This window comes from Rana temporaria, chromosome 1 (genome assembly GCF_905171775.1).
Source record: "Rana temporaria chromosome 1, aRanTem1.1, whole genome shotgun sequence".
NCBI classification, from domain to species: domain Eukaryota; kingdom Metazoa; phylum Chordata; class Amphibia; order Anura; family Ranidae; genus Rana; species Rana temporaria.
Window position 1 is genome coordinate 411,814,154 of NC_053489.1, and position 27,928 is coordinate 411,842,081.

At 44.3% G+C, this 27,928-nt stretch overlaps 1 protein-coding gene across 1 annotated transcript; it reads left to right on the forward strand.

The window, feature by feature from the left end:
• Positions 1–2,865: 2,865 nt before the first annotated feature.
• On the forward strand, positions 2,866–26,570 carry MBOAT4 (membrane bound O-acyltransferase domain containing 4). The gene is made up of 5 exons (XM_040342681.1): positions 2,866–3,147; positions 9,045–9,072; positions 9,191–9,614; positions 10,543–10,801; positions 25,571–26,570. Exons 1-5 carry the CDS (start codon positions 3,020–3,022, stop codon positions 26,517–26,519), a joined length of 1,788 nt encoding a protein of 595 aa, XP_040198615.1. The 5' UTR covers positions 2,866–3,019; the 3' UTR covers positions 26,520–26,570.
• Positions 26,571–27,928: the final 1,358 nt, after the last annotated feature.

Sequence of the window (27,928 nt, forward strand, 5' to 3'; positions counted from 1 at the left end):
GTCCTTGTTACAGTTAGAAAGATTTAATCTCAGTTTCTGAATTGGTGATCACAAAAAACTTAAACTGGAACTTTGCTTAAAATGGAAAGTTCCATGCATCTTCCTCCCCAATCCCCCCCACTGTACCATTATTGTTTTTTTTTTGGAGGGGCACCTTTATCTGACAGGTGCCCGCTCCCACATTCACATTTCTTACCTAGGCGAGAATTATGGAAGTTCGGGCCACCAGCTTCTCGTCCAGAATCTCCTGGGACACATCACAACCAGTCTAAAGGCACAACCTAATTTCATGCATGTGCAATGGGGAGATGGCTGTGAAACAGCAAGAAGTGACAGCTGGCTCCTACAGGCAAGATGGTGGTACCTGGGACCTGAAGAATTTGCCCTGGTGAAAATTAGTTTTAATGAGTGTAGTTTAATCACTTGCTTACTGGGCACATATACCCCCTTCCTGCCCAGGCGAAATTTCAGCTTTCAGCATTGTCACGCTTTGAATGACAATTGCGCGGTCGTGCAAAGTGACTTCCAAACAAAATTGACGTCCTTTTTTCCCCACAAATATAGCTTTCTTTTGGTGGCATTTGATCATCTCAATTTTTTGCACTATAAACAAAAAAAGACCACCAATTTTGAAAAAAAAAAAACCAACAATATTCTTTACTTTTTGCTATAATAAATATCCCATTAAAAAAAAAAAAAAATTCTCAGTTTAGGCCGATATGTATTCTTCTACATACTTTTGGTAAAACAAATCGCAATAAGCTTTTAGTGAGTGGTTTGCGCAAACGTTATAGCGCCTACAAAATAGTTGATAGAATTATGATATTTTTTTTATTATTTTTTTTTACTAGTAATGGCGGCGATCTGCGATTTTTGTTAGGACTGCGATATTACGGCGGACACATCGGACACTTTTGACACATTTTTGGGACCATTCACATTTATACTGCGAACAGTGCTATAAATATGCACTGATTACTGTATAAATGTGACTGGCAGGAAAGGGGTTAACACTAGGGGGCGATCAAGGGGTTAAATATTTTTCCCTGCTAGGTGATTCTTACTGTGGGGGGGAGGGCACTGACTGGGGGAGGTGACCCATGGTTTTCCCTATGTACAAGGGACACACCATCGGTCTCCGCTACCTGACAGGACGTGGATCTCTGTGTTTGCACCTGAGTGACGCGGCAGGCGGGCACGCAGGCACGCTCCCCATCGGCGGGAGGCCAGAGGCCGTATATTGACGGCCTCCTGGCATTGTAGAGCCACCTTGTGGCCGTAAATAGACGATGGCCGGATGGGAAGTGGTTAAAGTGATTTAAAAACAAACATGCTATACTTGCCTACTCTGTGCACTGGTTTTGCACAGAACAACCCTGATCCTCCTCTTCTCAGGTCCCCAACTGGCGCTCATGGCTTTTCCTCCTTGCTGAGTGCCCACCATAGCAAGCCACTCGCTATAGGGACATGGCCTGACCCCATCTCCTGCATCCTCATCACTGGCCGTGGTTAATTGAGTCTATGAGAAGGGAGGTAGAAGAGAGAGCCACTGCTCTTGTGCACATCGCTGGAGTCAAATCGGGCTCAAGTAAGGTTTTTTACATTAAGGCTGGGTTCACACTGTGTGCGGCAGCAGGGGGTCCAGTGTGTTCCCATTCACCATTTCAGGTCAGAATTAGGTCTGACTTTTTGTCTGAATTTGAACCTGACACTGAGTCAAAGACGCACAGGACTCTTCTGCAGTGCGCTCCGCGGTTGCTCTGGAATGTGTGAACTCTCAAACTCAAACTCTCCTGTCATGCGAATTGGATGGGGGAAAACCCCATTCAATTCGCAATAGTGTGAACCCGGCCTAATTCAGAGAATGCATTAAGGTTAGAAACCTTCAGCCTTTACAACCACTTTAAGGGGTCATTTCCCCAATAGGATCAATGACAGGTAAAATCTGACTGAAATACTTATCTTTCCCCATTTTATCCAAAACTAAAACAAAAGAATTTAGCTGACGTGATAAATCAAGTTAAGCCCTGTACACACGACACACGGTATAAAGTCCGTCGGGAATCCCAACGGGAAAACCGAGAACCTGCTCGGTAACTTTCCCTGTGTACACACGAGAGGTTTTCCCGTCGGGGAGAGCTCTGGCCGGGAATCCCTGCCGTGTGTATTCTGCCTCGCAGTGTTTACCCCTAATAAAACTGCCGGGCTTAAAACCGCCGGGAATCCCGGCGAGAAAAAAGAGAGCAGGTTCTCTATTTTCCCGATGGGATTCCGTCAGTTTTTCTGACGGGAAAACTGTGAGGAAGCATGCACACAGCCATTTTACCCAGCCAAAAGCTCTCCCCGCAGTTTTCCTGGCAGGAAAACCGGTTGTGTGTACGAGGCTTTAGTGAGGCTTTAGTGATGCTGAGCTGTGGGAAAATAGAAGCTACACCCAACCTATTTAACTTAACACAAAGCCTGCCACGGAAAATTAACAAAATCAAATCTGCTTGCAAATATTTACCTTCTGAAATAGACACGTAATTTCCATCATTCCCTTGTCCTCAGATAGGAATCACTCTTTACCCATCAGTGCAATGGCTGTCTATTCCTATTTTTCCATTAGTCTTGCAACGGACTGTATCCACCTGATAAAAAGATTAAGATATCTCCAATTTCACCCTGCCCATTATCTGCCCACTTGATCAGCAACGTGGGGGATTTTTGGTAAACCTAGCAAGCTTAGCATTTCACAGATTTCACATCCATTTTACTTCTAAGAGAAGTGCTGGTAATAGGTCTTAGAAAAACAAACACTTATTGGCTGCCATTGATGTGGATAAATAAATCCTCTTTAGGATAACATGGTCACCTTGGTTATCAGGCCTACTGAGTGCCTGCTGTGTTTATTTTCACTAGCGTGGCCTGTGACATGTGTCACTATAAAAGAAGGAAGACAGAGTGTGCTTCACATTGGGGATGAAGGTAATCCTTGTCAGACACGTTACCTGTCAGTTTGGTAAATAGGAGCCTTTTAATGGATTACATTCAGGTTACATTTCATCGAGTCGCTGTGTACCAGATGGCGGCCTTCCCATGTGCTTGGCTGTATGGTTATCTCTGCTCCTCTGGCCATTTGCCTATTACAGTCAGGTATGCTTTGATGTGCTAATTAAGAACTCTATACTGTGCTCCTACTTGTCAATCATGCATAATTGTTTTATATTGCCTAAGTAAAGGAAAAACAGACTAAAATATGCTATACGTGAGAGACAGTTGCCATGGACCCTTGTCTAGAAAAGTGATGAGCCGCACTTCATATGTGTCAATATTTCCGTGCTGTCCTGCTACAGGATAACACATCTCTAATAGCAGGTGACTTCATGATGCCAAGCCTGTCCTTTTCTGTTAGGTCTAGGGCTGCATTCACACCTTGGGGTATTTACGCCCGACGCCCGGCGCTCGTGCCGCTGGAGGGGCGATTTTACATTGTTGTCTATGAGATGGTTCACATCTCATGCCGAACGTAGAAACGCTGTACGCCTCCTGCCTGAAAACAAGTCCCGGACCCTTTTTTTCAGGCGGCTTTCGGCGTTCGGCATAGACAAAATGTGTTGTAAAAAAAAAAAAAAGGTTATAACGACCCGCTTTGTCGCGGCAAATCGCGGTACAATACACCGCAATTTGTTGCGGCAAAATACGCCGCGTTATAGTGTGAATGCAGCCTTAAACTCCTTTTCAGAGGAGAAGTGGTTGGAAAAGGCTGCTGACACATGTATTTCTGTCTCCTGCTGACGGGAGCACCAGTTCATACATCTCAACCAATGTGTGACCTTGAGAACTAGAAGATTGCTGAGTAACTGAAAAGTAAAAATGTAGTATAAGTAGACTAGTGCGAGGGTAGCTAGATGTTGCGATTACTAGCTGCTTAAAGAGAACGTATAGGGCCAGATTCACAGAAGAAGTACGCCGGCATATCTACTGATACTCCGGCGTACTTTCAAATTTGCCGCGTCGTATCTTTAGTTTGAATCCTCAAAACAAGATACGACGGCTTCTGGCTTCGATCCGACAGGCGTACGGCTTCGTACGCCTTCGGATCATAGGTGCAATAGTTAGGCGCCCGCTGGGTGGAGTTTGCCACGTTTTCCGCGTCGGGTATGCTAATTAGCTTTTTCCGGCGATCCACGAAGGTACGCGCGGCCGTCGCATTCTCTTACATCGTCGCTAGTCGGCTTTTCCCGGCGTATAGTTAAAGCTGCTATTTTGTGGCGTATAGATAGACCTGCCATGTTAAAGTATGGGCGTCGTTCCCGCCTCAAATTTTTTTTTTTTTTGCGTAAGTCGTCCGTGAATAGGAAAGGACGTAACTCACGTCTACGTTCAAAAAATGACGTCGGTGCGACGTCATTTCGCGCAAAGCACGGCGGGAAATTTTAAAACGGAGCATGCGCAGTACGTTCGGCGTGGGAACGCTCCTAATTTAAATGATCCACGCCCCCTACCCGGATCATTTGAATTAGGCGGGCTTGCGCCGGAGGGATTTACGCTACGCCGCCGCAACTTTACAGGCAAGTGCTTTGTGAATCAAGCACTTGCCCGTAAAACTTGCAGCGGCGTAACGTAAATGCGATACGTTACGCCGCCGCAGATGTACCTGAATCTGGCCCATAGTGTTTTTTGTACCAAAGTCTGGACTAAAGAATAATGAATTGCCTGCAAAATAATTTTTTGGAAGTCAGGTAAATATAAAATATTGAATATGAATATTACATAATATTCTATCCAACCAACAGGTGGAGCTTTGGGCTCATACTCTTCTGTATTGCCCCTTTGTTGTAAGCAAAAAAAAATTTGGAAAGCTTAGTAGCTCAAGCTAAAAATGTAACACACAAGATAAGGGAGTAATTCATCCCTTATTAGACAGCTCAATCCGATGTTTCATTTAGACAAAATTAGCCTAAATGAGATGTCTACTACCTCTGTAGTTAATCCATGGTGCTTTGGGAATCCCTAGTCATGAATGAAAATTGTATTTACAAAAGTAAAACATACTGTGTGTGTGTATGTATCTACAGTATGTATAATGTGTGTATATACAGTATCTCACATAAGTAAGTACACCCTTCACATTTTTATAAATATTTTATTATATCTTTTCATGTGACAACACTGAAGAAATTACACTTTTTTACAATGTAAAGTAGTGAGTGTAAAGCATGTATAACAGTGTAAATTTTCTGTCCCCTCAAAATAACTCAACACACAGCCATTAGTGTCTAAACCGCTGGCAACAAAAGTGAGTACACTTCTAAGTGAAAATGTCCAAATTGGGCCCAAAGTGTCAATATTTTGTGTGGCCACCATTATTTTCCAGCACTGTCTTTTCTATTATCTCTCATCATTAGTATGAGAGGGATTTTTTACCTATGTATTTTATTATTTTCCACACGATAGTACTCCATGTGTGACACATCAGGGTTCATCAAAGTGTTCTATTAACTAATGATCACCTGTGGGTTAATTGGTGAAACGCCCCATTCACCTCTTTCCCTCCTTCTTTTAAACACAGTTTTTGTCATTGTTCACTAGCTACGAGTAAGCATCTTACGATGTGAAACATGTCAGCCATCCTTTTCCTTTTGTCCAATTCTTCTTTTTGACTGCATTGTTTTTGGTTGTTTTTTGTTTTTTGAACTTCACTTGCTAAATAAAGACATCGTTTCAAGGAGTGCGGTGGTCCAGGACCTTTTTTATCTAATGCACCTGTGCACAGCCAGCACCCTTTTGGTTCAGTGGGACGGAAGCAAAGCCAAGGGATCAGCAGTTTACAGAGCGGTATATTTTCTCACTGTCTTAACCCTCTTGGGATAATGTTACAAGATAATGTTACGCAGAGTAAATTGATACCCAACATGTCACGCTTCAAAATTGCGCCTGCTCGTGGAATGGCAACAAACTTTTATTAAGCACTCTTTAAAGCAAGCCCTCACTGCCCCCTGTAGCTATAGGCATTGTGGAGCAATTAATCCTGAAATTTCACAGCAGAAGGCTTTTAAGTCATTAAAGCGGATCTCCGCCGGAAAAAAAATTAAAAGCCAGCAGCTACAAATACTGCAGCTGCTGACTTTTAATATTAGGACACTTACCTGTCCTGGAGTCCAGCGCCGTCAGCAGCAGAGGACGAGCGATGGCTCGTCACTCTGCTGCCCCCACCGCCATCCTCGGTGAGGGAACCAGGAAGTGAAGCATTGCTGCTTCACTGCCCGGTTCCCTACGGTGCATGCGCGAGTTGTGGTCATATTGACCTAAACACATTCAATATGTATGCAATCAGGTAACCCTTGCACTACATCAGGGATATGCAATTAGTGGACCTCCAGCTGAAGTCCCATGAGGCATAGCAAGACTCTGGAGGAAGGAAAATTAATAAGAAAATTAATAAGAAAATGGTGTAAAGTTTGGCCAGCTATAGTCCCCATTCACATCTAGTTGTTTTGTCGCCTGTAGTGTGACGCCGCTGCCGCAAGAGGGCTGGAAACACATTGCCCTCTATGGAGATGGTTCACATCTCCACGCCGAACGCCGGACGCCTGTCGCCTGCCGCCTGAAAAAAGGTCCTGGACCTTTTTTTCAGGCGGCTTTCGGAGTTCGGGGACCATCTCCATAGAGGGACACATCCTAGGGGCACATCTAGGCGGACAATCGTGGCGTTTTGGCACCGCAAATCGCGGTACAAAACGCAGCTATTTGCCGCCGCAATTCGCGGGACAAAACGCTGCAATTTCGTCCGCCTAGATGTGAATGGAGCCTAAGGCCCCTTTCATATGGGCCAGATCCATTTTTCTTAGCAGGGGATCTATCCGCTAATCCCCTGCTAAGCTGAGCAGAGTGGATAGATGACAGGTCCGTGTCTACTCCACATATGAAGAGTGGAGGCGGACACAGCCCCTCTGCTCTATGGGTGGATGTAAACAGACCAGCTGTACATTTACACTTGACTAATCTCCGAACTGTTCCAGCCAGATGAAGTTGAACAGATGGCCGTCCGTTTGTTTTTGCTGGATTGAAACGGATTGGAGGTAGGTGGTTCATTTACATCCGCCGCTCCATAGAGATGAATGGAGGGGCCGATTGGGTTCACCGATCGGAATGCTCATCTTAATGGGGCTTTAACCATTTGTTAGGACATATGGACTCATCAACCATGAATGAAAAACAATCTATGAATGGAGGATGAGCAGATGAATGAAAGGTCCGACTCCTCAATTTATAGTTCGTTTTTCATTCCTAGAAGCTATAGTACAGCTTCTATGAATGGATAAGGGGCAGCAAGGGTGGATATAGTCTGCACTCTTGAGAGCCTGTGACAGGTCCCTCAGCTGTTTTAATCCACATAGCACCAGAAGATTACCACTGCGGGGGCAGAGGGGAATCAAAGGACAGAAGATTTCAACTAAAGCAGAAGCCATCAGCACAAGGGGCACATTATATTGACTGTAAGTATAGTCCCTTGTGCTGATTTTTTTTATATTTTTTTGAACTAAACTCAGACTGTAATTATGGCAGTGTAAAAGCATACACAAGAGGGAGCAAGATGGTGCAAACGCCTAGTGCATTACTACCAAAACAATTTATTAAAAGCATGCAACAGCGTTATACTCACAAAATTGAAATAAAATCAAGCTTATCAAATAAACAGCTCCAGCAGGTCAGATGGGTATCTCAACTGATGCCACACAGTGGAAAAACGTACGCATTTCGGGGGACAGACCCCATTTGGTGGTAGTGCACTAGGCATTTGCGCCCTCTTGTGTAGTTTTTTACAGTATTCTGGAGATCGCCCAGTCTGAGGAGGTCTGCATCGTTGAAATTATTGCCCATAGTATTCTTTGAGGATTTCACTGCATTGAGCACAGAGTGGCTTTCTATGTTTTTGTCTTTAATTATGGCACACATTAATTCCCCATCCCCCCTGCATTCCACTTTAAAATTCTGTTTAATGGTAAAATGTAAAAGAAAGTAAAAAGCTTAGCAGCAAATTATTATAATTTTTTTATTTTACGTGAATAGGAGCATGTAACAAATATAAAATAGGCGTTATCCCATTTTTCTTGCAAAAGTGAAAGAAGACTTCAAGCTAATAGCACAACATGTTTAATTGTGTGTAGGATTTATCACAATCTTCTGATGCTTTGTGGACTTAGGCTCCATTCACACTAATGCTTTTTTTGATGCATTTTGCAGAAATGCAGGGAAATTTTTTAACATGGTTTCCTATGAGACATGTTCACATCAATGCTTTTTTGTGCCTCTGCATTTTTGGAAAGGGTCAGGGACTTTTTTTCCTGCAAAAGGCAGCGTTTTGCATGCAATAGAATTCAATGAACCTGCATCAAAAACGCAAGTGTCGCGATTTTGCCGCGATTTTGCATTTTTTTTAACCTGTTTATAGCTGGTTGTTAAAGGAAATGTAAAAAAAAAATTACTGGCTAAAAAAAAATGCAAATCGCGGTAAAATCGCTGTAAAAACGCACGTCAAAAAACGCAGCAAGCACCGCAAAAAGCATTGCAAAAACGCTCAAAAGCAACATGCATAGGTGTGAATCGAGCCTAAAATGATCACAACTTGGAATTTTGAACAATTGACCGGGTTGGCTGAAATTATTTAGACATATCACTCTTTTTATTAGTCGACTTTAGTAATACATGCTCCCCATATTTCTACTCATGTAAAAATGTATATATGTAACATATGTTACTTTTCAGAAAGAAGCACTTTGCAAAAGTTACATTTTATTGCAGCTCTCATGGCTGCCAACGGTCTCTGGAAACATGCCCATATTTTAGCCTTGCCTCATTGTAAAAATCAGTCCTTTTTATTACATTATAGATTTAGTTCTCAGCATCTATGGGCTATGGAATATTTAATTTAATACAGTAGTCATGATGCAAAAGAATTGCTAAAATCCAGTTTGGCAGACTTGAGATGTGTGCCTAATATCTCACCTTTGACTGGCCTACTCTGAGCACCTCAGCTGCTTGCCTTGTATTTCCAAAAGGAGGATACCAGATACAAGTCAACCACAGGTAGGTATAAAAAATACAAATCTGTGTGATAGATATGACAATTACATATTGTCTTTTTGAAGAAACAGTGCCAAAGCTCCCTTTTTAAATTAACTAAGATTTTGTCCATGATGCAAAGTTGCAGGAAGTGGCAAGGGCCAAGCTAGAGCCCATCACCACAGAAGCTGGTAAGAATTTTGACCATGCTGGGAAGTTGCAGGAAGTGGCAGGGGACACGCCAGGGCCCATCGCCACAGAAGCTGGTAAGAATTTTGTCCATGCTGGGAAGTTGCAGGAAGTGGCAGGGGACACGCTAGGGCCCATCACTACAGAAGCTTGTCAGAATTCGGTCCATGCTGTGAAGTTGCAGGAAGTGGCAGGGGACATGCTAGGGCCCATCACTACAGAAGCTCGTCAGAATTCGGTCCATGCTGTGAAGTTGCAGGAAGTGGCAAGGGACAGGCTAGAGCCCATTACTAGAGAAGCTGGTCAGAATTCAGTCCATGCTGTGAAGTTGCAGGAAGTGGCAAGGGACAGGCTAGAGCCCATTACTAGAAAAGCTGGTCAGAATTTGGTCCATGCTGTGAAGTGGCAAGGGACAGGCTAGAGCCCATTACTAGAGAAGCTGGTCAGAATTTGGTCCATGCTGTGAAGTGGCAGGGGACATGCTAGAGCCCATTACTAGAGAAGCTGGTCAGAATTTGGTCCATGCTGTGAAGTTGCAGGAAGTGGCAGGGGACAGGCTAGAGCCCATTACTAGAGAAGCTGGTCAGAATTCGGTCCATGCTGTGAAGTTGCAGGAAGTGGCAAGGGACAGGCTAGAGCCCATAACTAGAGAAGCTGGTCAGAATTCGGTCCATGCTGTGAAGTTGCAGGAAGTGGCAAGGGACAGGCTAGAGCCCATTACTAGAGAAGCTGGTCAGAATTCGGTCCATGCTGTGAAGTTGCAGGAAGTGGCAAGGGACAGGCTAGAGCCCATTACTAGAGAAGCTGGTCAGAATTCGGTCCATGCTGTGAAGTTGCAGGAAGTGGCAAGGGACAGGCTAGAGCTTATCACTACAGAAGCTGGTCAGAATTCGGTCCATTCTGAAGGTGGCAGGAGATGAGCCAAAGCCCTTGAGTTCAGAAGCTGGTCAGAATGTTGTCCATGTTGGGGAAGTCACAGTGAAGGTGTGGGGAGCCAGAGCCCCTGACTAGCAAATCTGGTCAAAGTTTGTCTGTGTTTTTGTAAACAAAATTTGTCTGTGTTTTTGTAAACAAAAATTGTCTGTGTTTTTGTAAACAAAATTTGTCTGTGTTGGGAAGTCACACAAGGTGGCGGGGGTCACACCAGAACCTCTGAGTACCAAAGATGATCAGAATTGGATTGAATAAAAAGGTGGTGCGCAAGGCACCTACAATTTTCAATAAACTTTTTTTTTTTTTTTACCACAGGATGTTTTTAAATACCAGATATAAATACATGGATTAGGATTTATGTGCATTAGTAAATAAATGTAACTTGGACATTTGTGTTTTATTTCAGATACATTTATCTCTTAGTTGGAGGAGTGATTTTAGCTTGCGCTTCCATGGGGCCCTATGCAGTATTTATCTTCATCCCTGCCCTTTGTCACGCAGCATTGTTTCATATTGTCAGCTGGGAATCTGTCTATAAATGGGCATTTCTGTTACAAATGACATGGCAGACTGGATGTCACCTATGGCTAATGTACAGACAGTATTATCTGGAGGAAACCATGTCTGTAAAGTAAGTACAATAGGCAGTAACAGGACATTAAAGTATAATTCTACACTATTTTTGTATTTGGAAAAAATGAGAGACTAGAAATATGGTAACGTTTTTATTTTTGTCTATGAGGAGATTTGTACTCACTTCCTGCCCCTAGGACGTCTGTGCAAAAACCCTGGTGTGTGGCTGTCCTCGGGACAGGAAGGCAGAGACAGCAATAAAACATTCTCAGGCCCCATACACACTATCAGTTTTCCTGATGGTTTTCTCCTCAGGTTTACCAAAACCATGTAGTACAAGGACCTGCCTGATTGCATTCAAATTGAAATGCTTAAGGTTTGACCTCATATTAGATGGTTTTGGTAAACCTGAAGAGAAAAACCTGCAGGAAAACTGATAGTGTGTATGGGGCTTAAGACTTGCTAACCCTTTTCCACTACATTAAAAATGTGTTTTTGTTTATGCCCCCATTGGGGAGATTTCCTATCACTTCCTTTCTCATCAGAAAGTAAAGGGAAAAATCCCCAATAGGGTGCAGAAAGGCCTGAGAGAAGTTCTGTCTTTTCTTGCACTATTCAAAACAATATCAAATGTTTTGGGCTGGAGTCGGGCTTTAAAGAAATGATATTCACCAAAATGACATACATATTAAAAACCTATACAGTACATACATTGCATCGATTCGGCATTTTATATATTATCCCTTAGCAGGATTTTATTCTGCAGTAATAAAAAATATAATTTACCATTTTGGATAGATGGACATTTGTCGCTAATATGATCCTAATAAGGAAAACTGCATATTGTATACAGCAGGGATATGCAATTAGCGGACCTCCAGCTGTTGCAGAACTACAAGTCCCCTGAGGCATAGCAAGAATCTGACAGCCACCAGCATGACACCCAGAGGCATGATGGGACTTGTAGTTTTGCAACAGCTGGAGGTCCGCTAATTGCATATCCCTGGTATACAGTATAGAAGGCTCAGATGGCAACAAATGGCAGCACAGGGAAATTTGAGATTTGCATATCATTTCAGCTGCCTCTATTTCTGAATCTACTGATTGCTTGCATATGCCATTTTCACTGATTATGTTCAGTTTAAAGGGGTTGTAAAGGTTTGTTTTTTATTTTCTAAATAGGTTCCTTTAAGCTAGTGCATTGTTGGTTCACTTACCTTTTCCTTCGATTCCCCTTCTAAATGTTTTTTTTCTTTGTCTGAATTTCTCACTTCCTGTTTCTCCTCAGTAAGCTTTCCACCATCATCCGAGCCGTTGTGGCTGGGGGTTCACTTACCTTTTCCTTCGATTCCCCTTCTAAATGTTTTTTTTCTTTGTCTGAATTTCTCACTTCCTGTTTCTCCTCAGTAAGCTTTCCACCATCATCCGAGCCGTTGTGGCTGGGGGTTAGTCAGCCAGAACACCTTACTGAGAAGGAACAGGAAGTGAGAAATTCAGACAAAGAAAACTAAGAAAAAAAAACATTTAGAAGGGAAATGGAAGGAAAAGGTAAGTGAACCAACAATGCACTACCTTAAAGGAACCTATTTAGAAAATAAAAAACAAACCTTTACAACTCCTTTAAATTACCCAGATTTGTGGCAGGTGTGCTTTAATTGGTGACCTTCTACATGCCCATGTTCTGTTCTTTGGATAAGAATTTGGGGCCAGATTCACGTATTTCCGCGTAACTTAGCCACGGCGTAACGTATCACATTTACGTTACACCGCCGCAAGTTTTACGGGCAAGTGCTTGATTCACAAAGCAATTGCCTGTAAAGTTGCGGCGGCGTAGCGTAAATCCACCCGCCTAATTCAAATAGGGCGGGGACCATTTAAATTAGGCGCGTTCCCGAGCCGAACGTACTGCGCATGCTCCGTCCCTAAAATTTCCCGACGTGCATTGCGCTAAATGATGTCGCAAGGACGTCATTGGTTTCGACGTTAACGTAAATGGCGTCCAGCACCATTCACGGACGACTTACGCAAAGGACGTGAAATTGAAAATTTTGACGCGGGAACGACGGCCATACTTAACATTGGCTAGACCACCTAGGGGGCAGCTTTATCTTTACGACGCGTATCTCTACAGAAACAGCGTAAATTTACAGCGACGGGCAAAGTGTACGTTCGTGAATCAGCGTAACTAATCATTTGCACATTCTACGCCGACCGCAATGGAATCGCCACCTAGCGGCCGGCCTAGAATTGCAGCCTAAGATCCGACGGTGTAAGTCACTTACACCTGTCGGATCTTAGGGAGATCTATGCGTAACCTGATTCTATGAATCAGGCGCATAGATACGACCTTCGTATCTCAGAGATACGACGTCGTATCTCTTTTTTGAATCTGGCCCTTGGTTCTTGTCCCTTTTTAAGACCTGTGTTAGTGTGTGAAAAGCAATCCAAGGTGACTGAATGCAACATGGGGATCATTTGTGCATGTGTATACCCCATCTGCTGCCTTTGCAGCTTACAGGGGGACTTCAGGGGTCAGTAAGAATTCAGCTTGACCCTGGGTTCACACTAGTGCAATGCGGGAACCAGCGCGATTCTAGCGCCAGTTCCTGCATCACTCCTCTCCTGCAGGCAGTTCACACTGCCTTCTGCGAACCGCTGTAAGTGTCATTAAAAAAGTTAATGACACCCCCAGTTTAGTTCACAGATCGCAGTACGAACACCCATGCGATCCGATTCTAGTCCGGGGAATAACAAGTCCCTGGACTATTTTCTGTGCGAATTCAATGCGAGTTCAGCCGTACAACTGTATGGCTGAACTTGCATTGCTCAGAGATTGCATGTGATCATCACCTGCAGTGTGGGTGTGAATCACATGCAATCTCTGAGATCGCGCTAGTGTGGAAAAAAAAAATGCTCAAGCAAAGCACGGTGACGTACAACACGTACGACGGCACTATAAAGGGGAAGTTCCATTCAGATGGCGCCACCCTTGGGGCTGCTTTTGCTGCTTTCGTGTTAGTAAAAGTTTGGTGAGGGACGATTCACGCTTTTCAGTCTTCGTGCTTTTCAGTCTGTTACAGCGTGACGAATGTGCTATCTCCATTACTAACGCTAGTTTTACCAGAACGAGCGCTCCTGTCTCATAACTTGCTTCTGAGCAAGCATGTTTTTTTCACATCGTTAAAGCCCACACACAACCGTTTTTCACAACGTGAAAAATGACAACGTGAAAAACGACAACGTGAAAAAATAGAGCATGTTCTCAATTTTTAATGCCCATTTTCCACGTCCTGAAAAATGCTCTGGAGCCTACACACGATCGTTTTTAATGACCATTTTAAAACATGTCCACATCATGAAAAACGGTCATGTGTACGCGGCTTAAGACTGGGTTCACATATGAGCATGCAACGGCTCACAGCACGTCTGTGTTCACCGTTTCAGGTCCAATTGCAGCCCAAATTTTTGACTGAATTCAGACCTGAAATGGACCAAAGATGGACAGGGCTCCTGTGCAAATTAAACCAGAGCCGATGCGGAGATATGTGAACCGGCTCCATAGTGAGCCGGTCACAATCTCCTGCTGTGCAAATTGCATCCGGGGAAACATCTGCATCAAATTTGCACTTGTGAACCCAGCCTTAACCACTTCCCGCCCGGTCAATAGTAAATTGACGTCCGGGAAGTGTTTCTGTTATCCTGACTGGACGTCTATTGACGTCCAGCAGGATAACATGCCAGCACGCTCCCGTGGGGGCGCGCAGCGTGGCGATCAGTGATGCGGGACGTCAGTCCTCTGGCGAAAAGCTCTTTACCACGTGATCAGCCATGTCCAATCACGGCTGATCACAATGTAAACAAGAAGAGCTGTTGATCGGCTCTTCCTCACAGACCGACGCGAGTAGAGAAGAGCCAACCAGTGGCTCTCCTGACAGGGGGGATATACACTGATTGTTTATCAGCGTAGCCCCCCCCCCCCGCAGATGCCCATACTGGACCATCAGAGAAGCCACCAGGGAAGGGGGCAACATGTGGATGGCCAGGTATGTACCCCATGGCCATCCACATGTTAAAAAATATATACAATATGGGCACTGACTGCCAAAAATATAAAACAAGTGATGCCCAGCAATTTCACCATCAGTATCATCAGTGCCACCCCTCAGTGTCCATCAGTGCCACCTCTCAGTGCCCATCCATGCCCATCAGTGCCCACCAATCAGTGCCCATCTGTGCCACCTATCAGTGCCACCCATAAGTACCCATCAGTGCCACCCATAAGTACCCATCAGTGCCGCCTATGAGTGCCCATCAGTGCCGCCTATGAGTGCCCATCAATGCCCATCAGTGCCGCCTATCAGTGCCCATCAGTGCTGCCTATCAGTGCCCATCAGTGCCACCTATCAGTGATCATCATCAGTGCCCATCAGTGCCACCTCATTGTTGCCACCTCATCAGTGCCCATCAGTGCCACCTTATCAGTGCCCATGAGTGCAGCCATACCAGTGCCCATAATTGAAGAAGAAAACTTATTTACAAAAAAAATTACAGAAAAAAATAAAAACTTTATTTTTTTACGCAAAAAGTAAAAATCGCAGAGGTGATCAAATACCAACAAAAGAAAGCTCTATTTGTGGGATTGTCATTCAGATTGCGACAGCGCTGAAAGCTAAAAATTGGCTTGGGCAGGAAGGTGTGTAAGTGTCTGGTATTGAAGTGGTTAAAGTAGAACTATAGGCAAAAAAAAAATTTCACCATCTGTGCCCCATTTCTGAGATTTTACTTCACTTCCTGTCCCATAGCCAATCAGGAATGAGAGAAAATTCCTGCAAATTAAGGGAATCCATTGGGGACCTCCAGGTCACCAGAACAAGTGTCCCCATTTGAAGATTTTTGCCTTTTTTCCATGATCAACCTGCCCCCTGTCTTAGCATCTCCTCCTGTAGCCTGGGATAATGACTATCACCTTCCCAACAGATCAGAACGATGCATCTAGTGCCACATCATCACAGTGCCAGAACCAAAAAGAGACAGATGGCTCCGGATCATGAAGAAAACAAAGATAGCGACGCAGGACAGGATGTGCAGTGGAAAAGCAATGGGGGAGAAAAAGGAAAATTTATATGAAATACTTACCGTAATTTTCCTTTCCTGATGGACTCCATGGCAGCCTACGTGTGGGTTAATCCCGCCTCTCATACCTCATAGGACCCTACTCCCATAAAGCTTTGCTTCTTCCAATAGACTGTGTTCCATAATTTAGCCTACTCCAGCAAAGGGGAGGGATTTCCTGCTGCCATGGAGTCCATCAGGAAAGGAAAATTACGGTAAGTATTTCATATACATTTTCCTTTTTCCTGACAGACTCCATGGCAGCCTACGTGTGGGAAATAACTAGCCATACACACCCGGGTGGGCAAATTGCTGGTTAAAGAGAAAGTTTTAATTGACATTGTCAACAGATAAAACATGTAAACCAAAATTAACCGACGATAAGGAAGCCGGTTCCACGCAGTAGTGCGTCATAAATGTATTCAGTGATGACCAAGAGGCCGCTCTGCAGATTACTTCCGGAGAGACGTGTCGGGCAGCTGCCCACGACGTAGCCATGCCCCGAGTAGAATGGGCGGTTACCGCTTCCGGTGGAGCCAAACCCTTCGCTTTATAAGCCCCTTGGATTGCCTGTACAATCCATGCTGCAATAGATCTAGGGGAAGCACGCATTCCCTTGTTCTTTCCGTGAAAGGAAATAAATAGATGATCGGATTGCCGAAAAGATGCCGTAGCTTCCAGATATTGTTTTAATACATTCCCAACATCCAAAGGATGAATTTCAGAGTCCTCAGAAGAACGAAAGATGGGAAGGACGATCTCTTGGTTCTCATGGAAGACTGATGTAACTTTAGGTTTGTGACCTAGCATAGGAATCAGGACTACACGGTCCGGGAAGAACGTAAGAAAAGGTTCCTTACATCCCAATGAGCCAATTTCCGAAAACCTTTTCGCTGAAGTCATGGCCACTAGAAAGACCGTCTTGAGAGAAAGATCTTTGATTGGTTGTTGGTCTGAATTCTGTATGTTTGAGAAAAAATCCAGAACTAGCGGAAGGTCCCATTTGGAGAATCTTGGTTTTCTTAGAGGTCTCAGTCGGATAGCTCCTCTGAAAAACTGTCTGACGAGAGTGTGAGTGGCCCAGGATATCCCGGTGAATGCAGAGATAGCCGAGACTTGGACTCTTAGTGAGCTTACAGATAGAGGTAGCTCAAGACCCGTCTGAAGAAAACCCAGAATGTCCTGAATTCTGGGATTATTAGGAGAACCGTCCATAGAAGTGGTATAGTCAGAGAATTTTGACCATATCCTTTGGTAGATTCTGTTAGTACTTGGTCTCCTAGCGTTCAATAGGGTGGAGATGGCTCCGCTTGGACAACCTAACGCTTCCAACCTTCCCCTTTCAAGAACCAGGCCATCAGATGTAGATGGGTTGGACATGGATGAGGAGTTGATCCTTGTAGCAGGAGATCTGATCTGGATGGAAGAGGAACTGGATCCCGGAAGCTCAGCTGAAACAGTAATGGGAACCACGGCCTGTTGGGCCAGTATGGGACTATTGCCACTATCTCGACTTCCTCCCTTCTGAGTCTCGATAGAAACTTGAGGATGACTGGAATTGGAGGGAAGGCATAGGCTCTGCGAAACCTCCACTGATCCGTTAGAGCATCCACCCCGAAGGCCTGGGGACAGCGACATCTGGTGTAGTACTTCTCCAGCTTGAAATTGCATGGGGATGCAAACAGATCCACTTCTGGTGAAAAATCCAGTGACAGGATCCAACTGAAAATCTCGTTGTGGAGAGACCACTCGTTGTTGTCGAGGGATGTCCTTGACAGAAAATCCGCCTGTAGATTCTGAGATCCGGGGAGATAAACCGCTGTCAAATCCTTCAAGTGTGTCTGCGCCCAAGACATAATTGGATTCACCTCCTTCAGTAGAGACAGACTGCGAGTACCACCCTGTCTCTTGATGTACGAGACTGCTGACGTATTGTCCATCCTTAGGAGGACTGAAGACCCCTTTATCAGGTGAAGAAAAGCTTGTAGGGAACAGAAGGCTGCGCGAAGTTCCAGCACATAGGACACGATTTTCTGGGACGGAAAGTCCCACTTCCCTTGGGCTACTTCCTTCAGGCAAAGAGCCCCCCAACCTGTGTTGCTGGCATCTGACGTGATCGTGATCCAAGATACAGGAGCTAGGGAATGGCAATTGAGGAGATTTTTCCTTAGTAGCCACCAGGAAAGACTTTCCCGCATGTGTGACGTTATCCGGATCAATTGGTTTTGTGATCTCGGGTCCCACTGTTGAAGAAACCCCTTCTGGAAGGGCCGCATCTTCCACTGTGCCCATCTCACCATCGGAGTTGTGGAGACCATGGTGCCTATAATGTTGAGGCATTGTGAGGCTTTCAGGAAAGGAGACTCTAGAGCGCAACGGATCCTGTCGCGAACAACTGGGATTTTCTCCAGGGGCAAAGAGATGGTACTTAGAGATGTATTGAATTGGGCCCCGAGAAATATCAGTGATTGTGTTGGTACTAGGTGACTCTTCTCCTTGTTCAGTAGCCAGCCAAACTCGGTCAGAATCGATATGACCAGATCCCGGTGCGTCAATATTTGCTCCTTGTTTTGCGATAGCAGTAGTAGGTCGTCTAGGTAGTGGTGTAGATGAATGCCTCTGGTTCTGATCAGGGCTACAACAGCTAGTAAGAGTTTTGAGAATACCCGTGGGGATGTTGTGAGTCCAAACGGGAGACAAACGAATTGGAGGTGAATATTGCCTACTGCGAACCGCAGATACTTCTGAAATTCCATTGCTATGGGCACATGAAAGTAAGCATCTTTCAGATCTATGGCCACAAGCCAGTCGCCTGGTTGAACTGCTTGCCGGATCCTGAGCAGCGATTCCATTTTGAACTTCTCTTTTTTGATAAAGGTGTTCAGATGTGTCAGGTCTATCACTGGTCTCCAGGAACCTGACTTTTTTTGGACCAGGAAAAGGGGTGAATACATCCCCTGGAACCTCTCGGCCGTTGGGACATGTATAGCGGCACCTTGAGCCACAAGAGAGCTCGTGTAGGACAGGAGGACTTGTCTTTTTTCTTCTGAGCATGGAATTGTTGTGTGAATGACTTGAAGAATAGGGGGTTCTGTAAAAATCCAGGAATGGCCTGTAGATATCGTTTTTACTGTCCAGAAATCTTTTATTGAGGCTGCCCAGACATGCTTGAACTGGAAGAGACGAGCCCCGACTCTTTCCGTCTGGGCCGGCTCTATATCAAAAGGACTTAGGAGCCTCACGTCCACTAGAAGAAGGGCTTTTTGCCGGCTTCTGACCAGAGGGTTGGTTTCTTCTCCAATTCCTCCTAAAATCATGTCCAGGTCTGTACCGACGGGCCTCCCTTGCCCGATCTTGATCTTGCCTGGGAAAGAATTTTTTCTGTCCATACGGACGACGATCCTGGGGAAGGAACCCTGACTTACCCCCTGTGGCTCGGGTGATGGCATCATCTAGTTTGTTCCCAAACAGGGAAGAACCCAAAAAGGGTATCTTGCACCATGCCTGTTTAGAGGCAGGGTCAGCCACCCAAGGGCGTAGCCACAGGGCACGCTTGGCTGTGACAGAGGAAAGCATGACCCGAGACACTAGACGTATAAGGTCAAGGGAAGCCTCCCCTAAGAAGACTGAAGCCATCTTTAGTTCTTGGACTGGGATGCTTCCAGATATGTCTTCAGAGACACAAGATAACACAGAGTCCATTTCACCTGTCCAGGCCTCCATTGCTTTTGACAGGGCTGCCAGCGCTAAGGCTGGTTTACAGGCCATGCCCGCTGTAATATAAATTCGTTTTAAGTCAGTGTCTATTTTCCTCTCCAGACCATCTTTAAAGGAAACGGTGTCTTCCAAAGGGAGAGTAACGTGTTTCACCAGTCTCATCAAGGCCGCATCGACTAGAGGAGCTGACTCTAAATGTCTCACCTCTTCACTTTTGAATGGGTATAACTTCGCTATCTTGGATAGTAAAGAATTTTTCTTGTCTGAACCAGACCATTCTTCCATAATTACATCTCCTAGTTCACCAAGGAGGGGAAAGTTTGGGCGGTCTTTCTTAAGCTGGCTAAAGAACTTCCTTTGCTTGGAAGGTGCTTCTACTGGATCCTCCCATTTTAAAGCGTCCTTGACTGCTTTCACCAATGTTGGGACCAGGGAGAAATCAAAACCAGCAGCATAATGGACATTTTCCATTTCACTTTCTGAGGAAACACTTGGAGAGCGGTTGACTCTAGAGGGCCCCGCAACTTCAGGATCATCCTGTACCAGGACTGGGGATGGTTCAACAGGAGGAACAACCGCTTGGGCGGAAGTAGAGATGTTCAAGGATTCTTGGACCACTCTTCTGACCAGGGCTTCAACCTGCTGGTCCTCACCCCCTCTTTCCCTTACAGCACGGGAATAACATGGCTCACAGAGGGATTTTCCTTCTGGGACCTGAGCTCTACATCCCCAACAGGAATTCCTTTCAGAATGACTGGAGTGACGGTGAGAGTGGTGACCAGACGAGGATCTAGAACCTTCTCTATAATGCTTAGATCTAGAGCTTCTAGAACTTGAATGATGTTTTTGTGGTTGAACTTCAATAACATCTTCACGTGCTATTATTTGAGAAATAGACCTGGAGGGACTGGAAACAAAAGAGACAAAATACAAATTTTTTTTTTTTTTTTTTTTTAACCAAAACCCATAGAAAAACAGGCAGAGGGAATAAATTCCATCCTACCTGCATCGTAAGGTTTGGCCACAGGGGGGCGGTGACACATCCATAGCGGTGAGGGAACAGTACTAAAAAAGAAACCAACAGGAATCGTGCATCAGGCAAAAGGACCCATAATCACAGTGCTTACATAAGGCATAAAAGAGCAGTCTCCTACCTTGATCCACAGCCAAGAGAGATCACACCTAGACCGTCAGGGATGTGCCACCATATAGCTGTGTTTGACAGCTATTTAAACTTGCCGCCCTGTCGATGACGTCACCGCGCACCGGCGTGCGCATGCGCGGTGAACCTGCGTCACCTCGTTGGCCTCGCGCGCATGCGCGATCGCGGCTAGCTAGACCAAGGAGCTCACACGCAGCCATGCCTCGTTCCCAGAACGAGGCGTGCGCGTGCGCAGACCACTAGCAAGCGGCGAAGCTGGAACGCACTGCGCTCCAGCGGCCATACCTGGAAGGGAAAAGACAGACTACACACAAAAACTGGCTGCCATGATAGGTAAGAGCATAAGTTTATACATTACCACCTTAGGAAACCCATGATCCGGCCTGGATAAGGAAGCCACCGCTGCTTACTCTGCAAGGTCTGGTAATTTAGAGACCCCCTGCTAATAGCCAGGGTATGTGGTCACATAATCGCTTACCTGCCAGTGGCAGGCTAGTAAGCATAAAAAGGGGTACCGCAGACAAAAAATGTCCATCCAGCTAATAGCTGAGATCTGAAGGACTTCAGAGCCACCAGGCATGGGAATCAGGGACTAAAAAAGGTTTTTCTTTAAACAAACGATTACTTCGGTCCTAGGAGGAGGACAAAAAAGGAACACAGTCTATTGGGAGAAGCAAAGCTTTATGGGAGTAGGGTCCTATGAGGTATGAGAGGCGGGATTAACCCACACGTAGGCTGCCATGGAGTCTGTCAGGAAAGAGTCAATGCAGGATTCAATGGGCTTGTAACTATGTTTATCCTGGATAAAGCATCATACATAAGTGACTTATAAGAATTATTTTCATGAGTCAGAGCAAAGTTCCTCTTTTCAATACCTATTTATTAATTTATTTGCTTGCTTATTGTGTTGTACAAAGTGCAGTGGGTACTATGTACCATATCAGCATTCCAATTAACAGGAAGCGATGGCTGCTCTAGTTTGCAATCCTGTATGTGATTGCTTGCCATGAACAAAGTGCAAAGTTTATCTTTATAAATGACCCCTTTGTTTCAAACAAAGGGGCAACATTGAACGTGACTGTTTTTGGAGTTGATTCACAGTGTACTCAGAATGCTTCCTGCTCTACAATATTTGTGTGAAAAGGAAACTATAAAAAGTAATCTGAGTTGCAGAGTGATTAAACTCATAATTAAAGGGTATCTAAAGCCAAAATGGAATTTTAGTTTTGAAGTGAAACTCCAGATAGAATAGTGATGTTGGCTTTTTTGTTTCCTTATTGCTCTTTATGGGGTTGATTTACTAAAAGGAAATAGGCTGTGCACTTTGCAAAGCACAGTTGCACTCTGCAAGTGCAATTTCTTCAGAGCTTAGTAAACGAGGTAAAGCTTCACTTTGCAAAAACGACTCAATCACGTGCAAGAAAAAAAAATGTTTTTGCTTGCACGTGATTGGATGATGTAAGTCAGCAGAGCTTCTGCTCATTTACCAAGCCCTGGAGCAACTGCATCTGCACTTTGCAAAGTGCACAGTGTATTTGCCTGGTAAATCCACTCCTATTGCCTCGTACACAGGATCAGATAATTGCATGAGAAAAATCGCTTTTGGAATTGATCGCGCGATAGTCTGAACGTTACTACACAGCTTTCGACAGCCGATCATAACAGTCCGTCCAGTATGCGTCCGCTAGACAAACACCACGCATGACCGGAAACAAAAAACATACCCAGAAGAAAATGAGAGAACAATACGAATGGAAATAGACAAAAGGCGTGGAAAACATAGGGGGTCACTTGTATTGGGCTCCATTTCCCATACCTAACTACGCAAACAGAAAGGTTTTCCAGAATCGTATGAAAAAAAAATTGTATATTTCATAGAGAGCAAAATGCACTGTTGATTTAGATATTAGTATTATGCAACTAAATGCAAACGATAAGTCTTACAATATATCTGATCGCGTGTACGAGGCATAATGCCGCGTACACACGACCGTTTTTTCGGGTTGTAAAAAAGGAAATTTTTTTTATGTCATTAAAAACGACCGTGTGTGGGCTCCAGAGCATTTTTCAAGATGTAAAAAATGGGCATTAAAATTTTCGAACATGCTTTAATTTTTCACGTAGTTTTTAACATCAGAAAAAATAGTTGTGTGTGGGCTTTAACGACGTGAAAAAAAAAGCGAATGCTCAGAAGCAAGTTATGAGACGGGAGCGCTCGTTCTGGTAAAACTAGCGTTCGTAATGGAGATAGCACATTCATCACGCTGTAACGGACTGAAAAGCGTGAATCGTCTTTTACTAACACAAAAATCAACAAAAGCAGCCCCAAGGGTGGCGCCATCCACATGGAACTTCCCCTTTATAGTGCCGTCGTACGAGTTGTACGTCACCGCGCTTTGCTAGAGCATTTTTTTTTTCACGATCGTGTGTAGGCAAGGCCGTTTTAACGATCGGGTTGAAATAAAACGTAGTTTTTTCTAGACCATTAAAAACGTAATTTTTTACATCTCGAAAAACGGTCGTGTGTACGCGGCATCAGTCTCTACTGGGGAGATTTATTTTCACTTCCTATTCCAGACAGGGAAGGTAGTAGAAATCTCAACCAACAGGAGAGAAATCTCAGCTTTGACAGTTGTTACCAGTACAGAAACTCATTTGAAAGATTTGCCCTCTACTCTTGTACCAGTAGAGCTGCATGATTCTGGCTTATTTTTAGTTTTTTTTTTATTAACTAAAGTATATTTTCAAAACAAATTGCGTTTGAAAATCCGGCGTACTTTCAAATTTCCCGCGTCGTATCTTTAGTTTGAATCCTCAAACCAAGATACGACAGCATCTGGGTTTGATCCGACAGGCGTACGGCTTCGTACGCCTTCGGATCGTAGATGCAATACTTTGGCGTCCGCTGGGTGGAGTTCGCGTTGTTTTCCGCGTCGGGTATCCAAATTAGCTATTTCCGATGATCCCCGAACGTACGCGCGGCCGTCGCATTCTCTTACGTCGTCTCTAGTTGGCTTTTTCCGGCGTATAGTTAAAGCTGGTATTTTGCGGCGTATAGTTAGATTTGCCATGTTAAGTATGGCCGTCGTTCCCACGTCAAAATTTTTATTTTTTATTTTTTTTGCGTAAGTCGTCCGTGAATCGGGATGGACGTAAGTCATGTCTAAGTTTAAAAAATGATGTCGTTGCGACGTCATTTCGCACAATGCACGGCGGGAAATTTCGAAACGGAGCATGCGCAGTTCATTCGGCACGGGGAAGCGCTTCATTTAAATGAAACACGCCCCCTAATCGCCGATTTGAATTTCGCCGCCAGAAATACACTACGCCGCCGTAACTTACGGCGCAAAATCTTTGAGGATTGTATTAAAACTTCTAGCTGTTAGAACTCAGGGCCGTCTTATCAGCATTATGGGCCCCTGGGCAAAGTAATGCACTGGGGCCCATACCAGCCTGCCCCAATTTATGCACCTACTCCCAAGAATTAAACATATATTTATTAGTAATTTAGAATTGATTTTAAACAGTAAGGCCCCATTCACACGAGGCGGACTCCGTTCCTACGGAGTCCGCCTGCTCCCGGGAGACCAGTCCGCAGATCTCCGCTGAGCCGACGGATGACAAGCTCCTCTCTGCTCACTAAGCGGGGAGGGGCTTGTCGGACACCGCTGTCTCCTATGGAGCGATCTGATGAAAACGGACAGCATGTTCGTTTTCATCAGATCTTACCCGATCGGATCCGGATGGGGACGTGCCCCCCCTATACGTCTGTTTTTAGCGGATCGGATAGGGTCGGATGTCAGCGGACATGTCTCCACTGACATCCGACGGTCCATAGGGATGCATGGAACGGGCCGTTCAGGTCCGCCGTCAAAACTGACAAGCGGACCCGAACGATCCGTCGTGTGAATGAGGCCTAAGAAAACATGCCATAAATCAAAGACTAATCAACAAAAAGGGCACAGAAAGGGGGGTGAAGAAGTACAGGAGGAGTCAGGAGGGCACAATGCTGGGACGCTGCCGGTCATCCCGGGAAAGATTAGTAAAAAGCGTGACCATCCTGGCAAATCTGGGACAGTTGGCAAGTATGATATAATTCAAGATTATTATGGGACCCCCATGCACCTGGGGCCCCTGGGCACTCCCCAGGGGTGCCCATGCATTAAGACAGCCCTGCGTGACATGCAATTTTGAAGATCGGGAAGGGAAAAAGATCGCGATTTTGATTCTTCACGATTAATCGTGCAGCTCTATGTACCAGTCACAACTATAAAATTTTAGATTTCCCCACTGCAGGACAAACAGAAATGTGTGCTTTACCAATAGGGACACAAAGAGGGGTTCATCATTTACTAAAAGCAAATAGGCTGCAAGGGAATTCAATTTAGCTTAGTGAATTTGATGAATATTTACTGTGCAAAGAATAAAGGCAGGCAAGAAAAAATAAATAATTTTGCTTGCATGTGATTTAATGATGGTCAGTAGATTTTCCCCACATTTACTAAACTAGGGGAAAATGCCCTTGCAAAGTGCAAATTCCCTTACAAAGCAAAAAAACTCAACTCCAAAAATATTTTGCAAATTGTAAATGCAATTTATTTATTTTTTACATTTTTTTATTCAATGGCATGCAGCAGATACAATAAAACGTAGACTTCACACAAAATTGGTTGCGCAATGCTAAAGTCACATCTGAAACGCCAAGGAGCCATTGCAAGGTATACATAAAAAAAAAAGTAAATGTAATTTATGATGTAAATGTAAACTCAGTAGATAGTAAATTGTGTTATAGGCTACACCAACTCTATTATGTCCTGAAAGTATGTTCTCTTTTAGATTATCCATTATGATTTCATCTCTTATGCTCTTGACGCAAAAAGTCACATCTCTGGCTATGGATCTCCATGAACGAAAGATGACATTTACAGCAAACTATTGCACGAAGGAGAAAAGTTTCCACGCCGTGTGGAGGTACAATATACTGGTCATACTTTCTTATTTCATGTTCTTCCCTGCTCTCCTGGGCGGTCCACTGTGTTCATTTGTAAAGTTCCAGCAGCAGGTTAATAAAGCTTCCACGTGTTGTAACTATAGGCATGCCTGGATATTAAGTAGAGGCCTGACATTATTCATGCTGCTGCAGATTCTTCGAGCTGTGCTGTTTGAAAAAATGAACTTCCAATGTGACCTCATGAACTGTAGACACCTAGGCTGTATATATGTTATGTGGAGCACAGCGCTGATATATAAAATGACTTATTACTCCCACTGGCTACTGGATGAAGCCTTATTTCACACAGCAGGATTTTCCATAGAATTATGTTCACACGTAGAAGTTTCCGACATCAATATCTTCACCTTAGAAACAACTAATAAAATCTCGGTGTTTGCCAGGACCTGGAACAAAAGCACAGCCATGTGGCTAAGAAGACTTGTATTTGGAAACTGCAGGACAAGACCTGTACTGTGGACATTCGCATTCTCAGCTTGGTGGCATGGACTGTACCCTGGACAAATCTTTGGATTTTTGTGCTGGGCGTTGATGCTGGAGGCTGATTACAGAATACATACATATTTAGAATATGTTTCAAAACCCTGGTATATCCAATATCTGTTCAAAACATGTACCTGGCTACAAACCCAGTTAATTATTGCATACGTCATGGCAGCCATTGAAAGCAGGACTTTAGCAAGTGTATTGGCCCTCTGTTTTTCGTACAACAGTTTATTTCCTATTTTCTACTGCATGTCATTTATATTCTTAGGAAAACATAGAAAAGGGTAGTTATTTGTTATAAAGTATGACACATTACCATAGCAGTACTGTACCTTTAGACTGTAGTATGAAAATCAATATTTTTTAAATTGCTTTTACAAATATGGATCATATATACCATATATACGGTATATATGATCCATATATACCATATATACGGTATATATGGATCATATATACCCATAGGTGTGCACACAGGGTGTGCAGGGTGTGCCTGGGCACACCCTAATCACCCCATGTGCATTAGCATTATTGCTCTGTGTGCCAGTGGGACGATAGAAAAGATCTCCCTCTTACCGGCTTTGCCATAAGAGAAGTGTTTATGTACTTCTCTTTTATTGTGCTGGCAGGGAGAGCAATGTGCAGGGGTTATATATGTATACACACACATAGGTTTTTGAGCTTTGTGGTGCACACCCTAATGCAATTGGCTGTGCACACCTATGTATATACCGTATATACTCGAGTATAAGCTGACCCAAATATAAGCCGAGGCACCTAATTTTTCCCCAAAAAAACCTGGGAAAACGTATTGCCGCGAGTATAAGCCTAGGGTGTCTATCTGCATGCCTCACTGCGCCTTAATTTGCCTCACTGTGCCCATAACTAGACTGACGTTTAACATGGGAGTCTATGGAAGGGGTGCCCGGGTTTGAAAAATTGGTGCTCCCCAGTCGTAGGTCTCCCAGACAACAAACTTTGCACACTTGTAGAGGAGAAATGGGGCTATACGTGTGCCAAGTTCCGGGTCCAGGGGACCTACGACCGGCTGTCCACAAACTCACCGGAGAAATTACCGGTTAACATGGGAGTTTATGGAAGGGGTGCCGGCTTTGAAAAATCGGTGCTCCCCAGCCGTAGGTCCCCCGGACAATAAACTTTGCAAACTTGTAGAGGTACCGGGTCCCTAAAGTCCAGGAGATCAGGTACAAAAAGTTGACTCGAGTATAAGCCGAGAGGGGCATTTTCAGCACAAAGAAAATGTGCTGAAAAACTCGGCTTATACTCGAGTATATACGGTAGCTTTATATATTTTGAATAAGCATGTAAAAGATAAGTTGAAAATTGAACTATAGGCTAACAACAAGGTATACAGATGAAATGCATATGGAAGTTTTACCTGCCAAAGGATTTGCATTTCTGTCCGAATTGGTGGTCGCATCCATCTTCGCCCATCTTCATTCCGGGGCTGCAGACTCCGGCTCTGTGACTAGAGCTTAGGCTTACCTATAGGTAAATGTCACAATCAGAGGTTTACAACACTTTAAGTGGACACTCACCTCCATATAAAAATAAATAAAAAAGTCAGGCGCTACCTCATAACCTCAAACTCTCAAAACAAGTCCAGCATAAATCACATAAATGCAATATGTACTAAACATGAATCCATAAAAATCAATTGTACAAATAGTGAATAT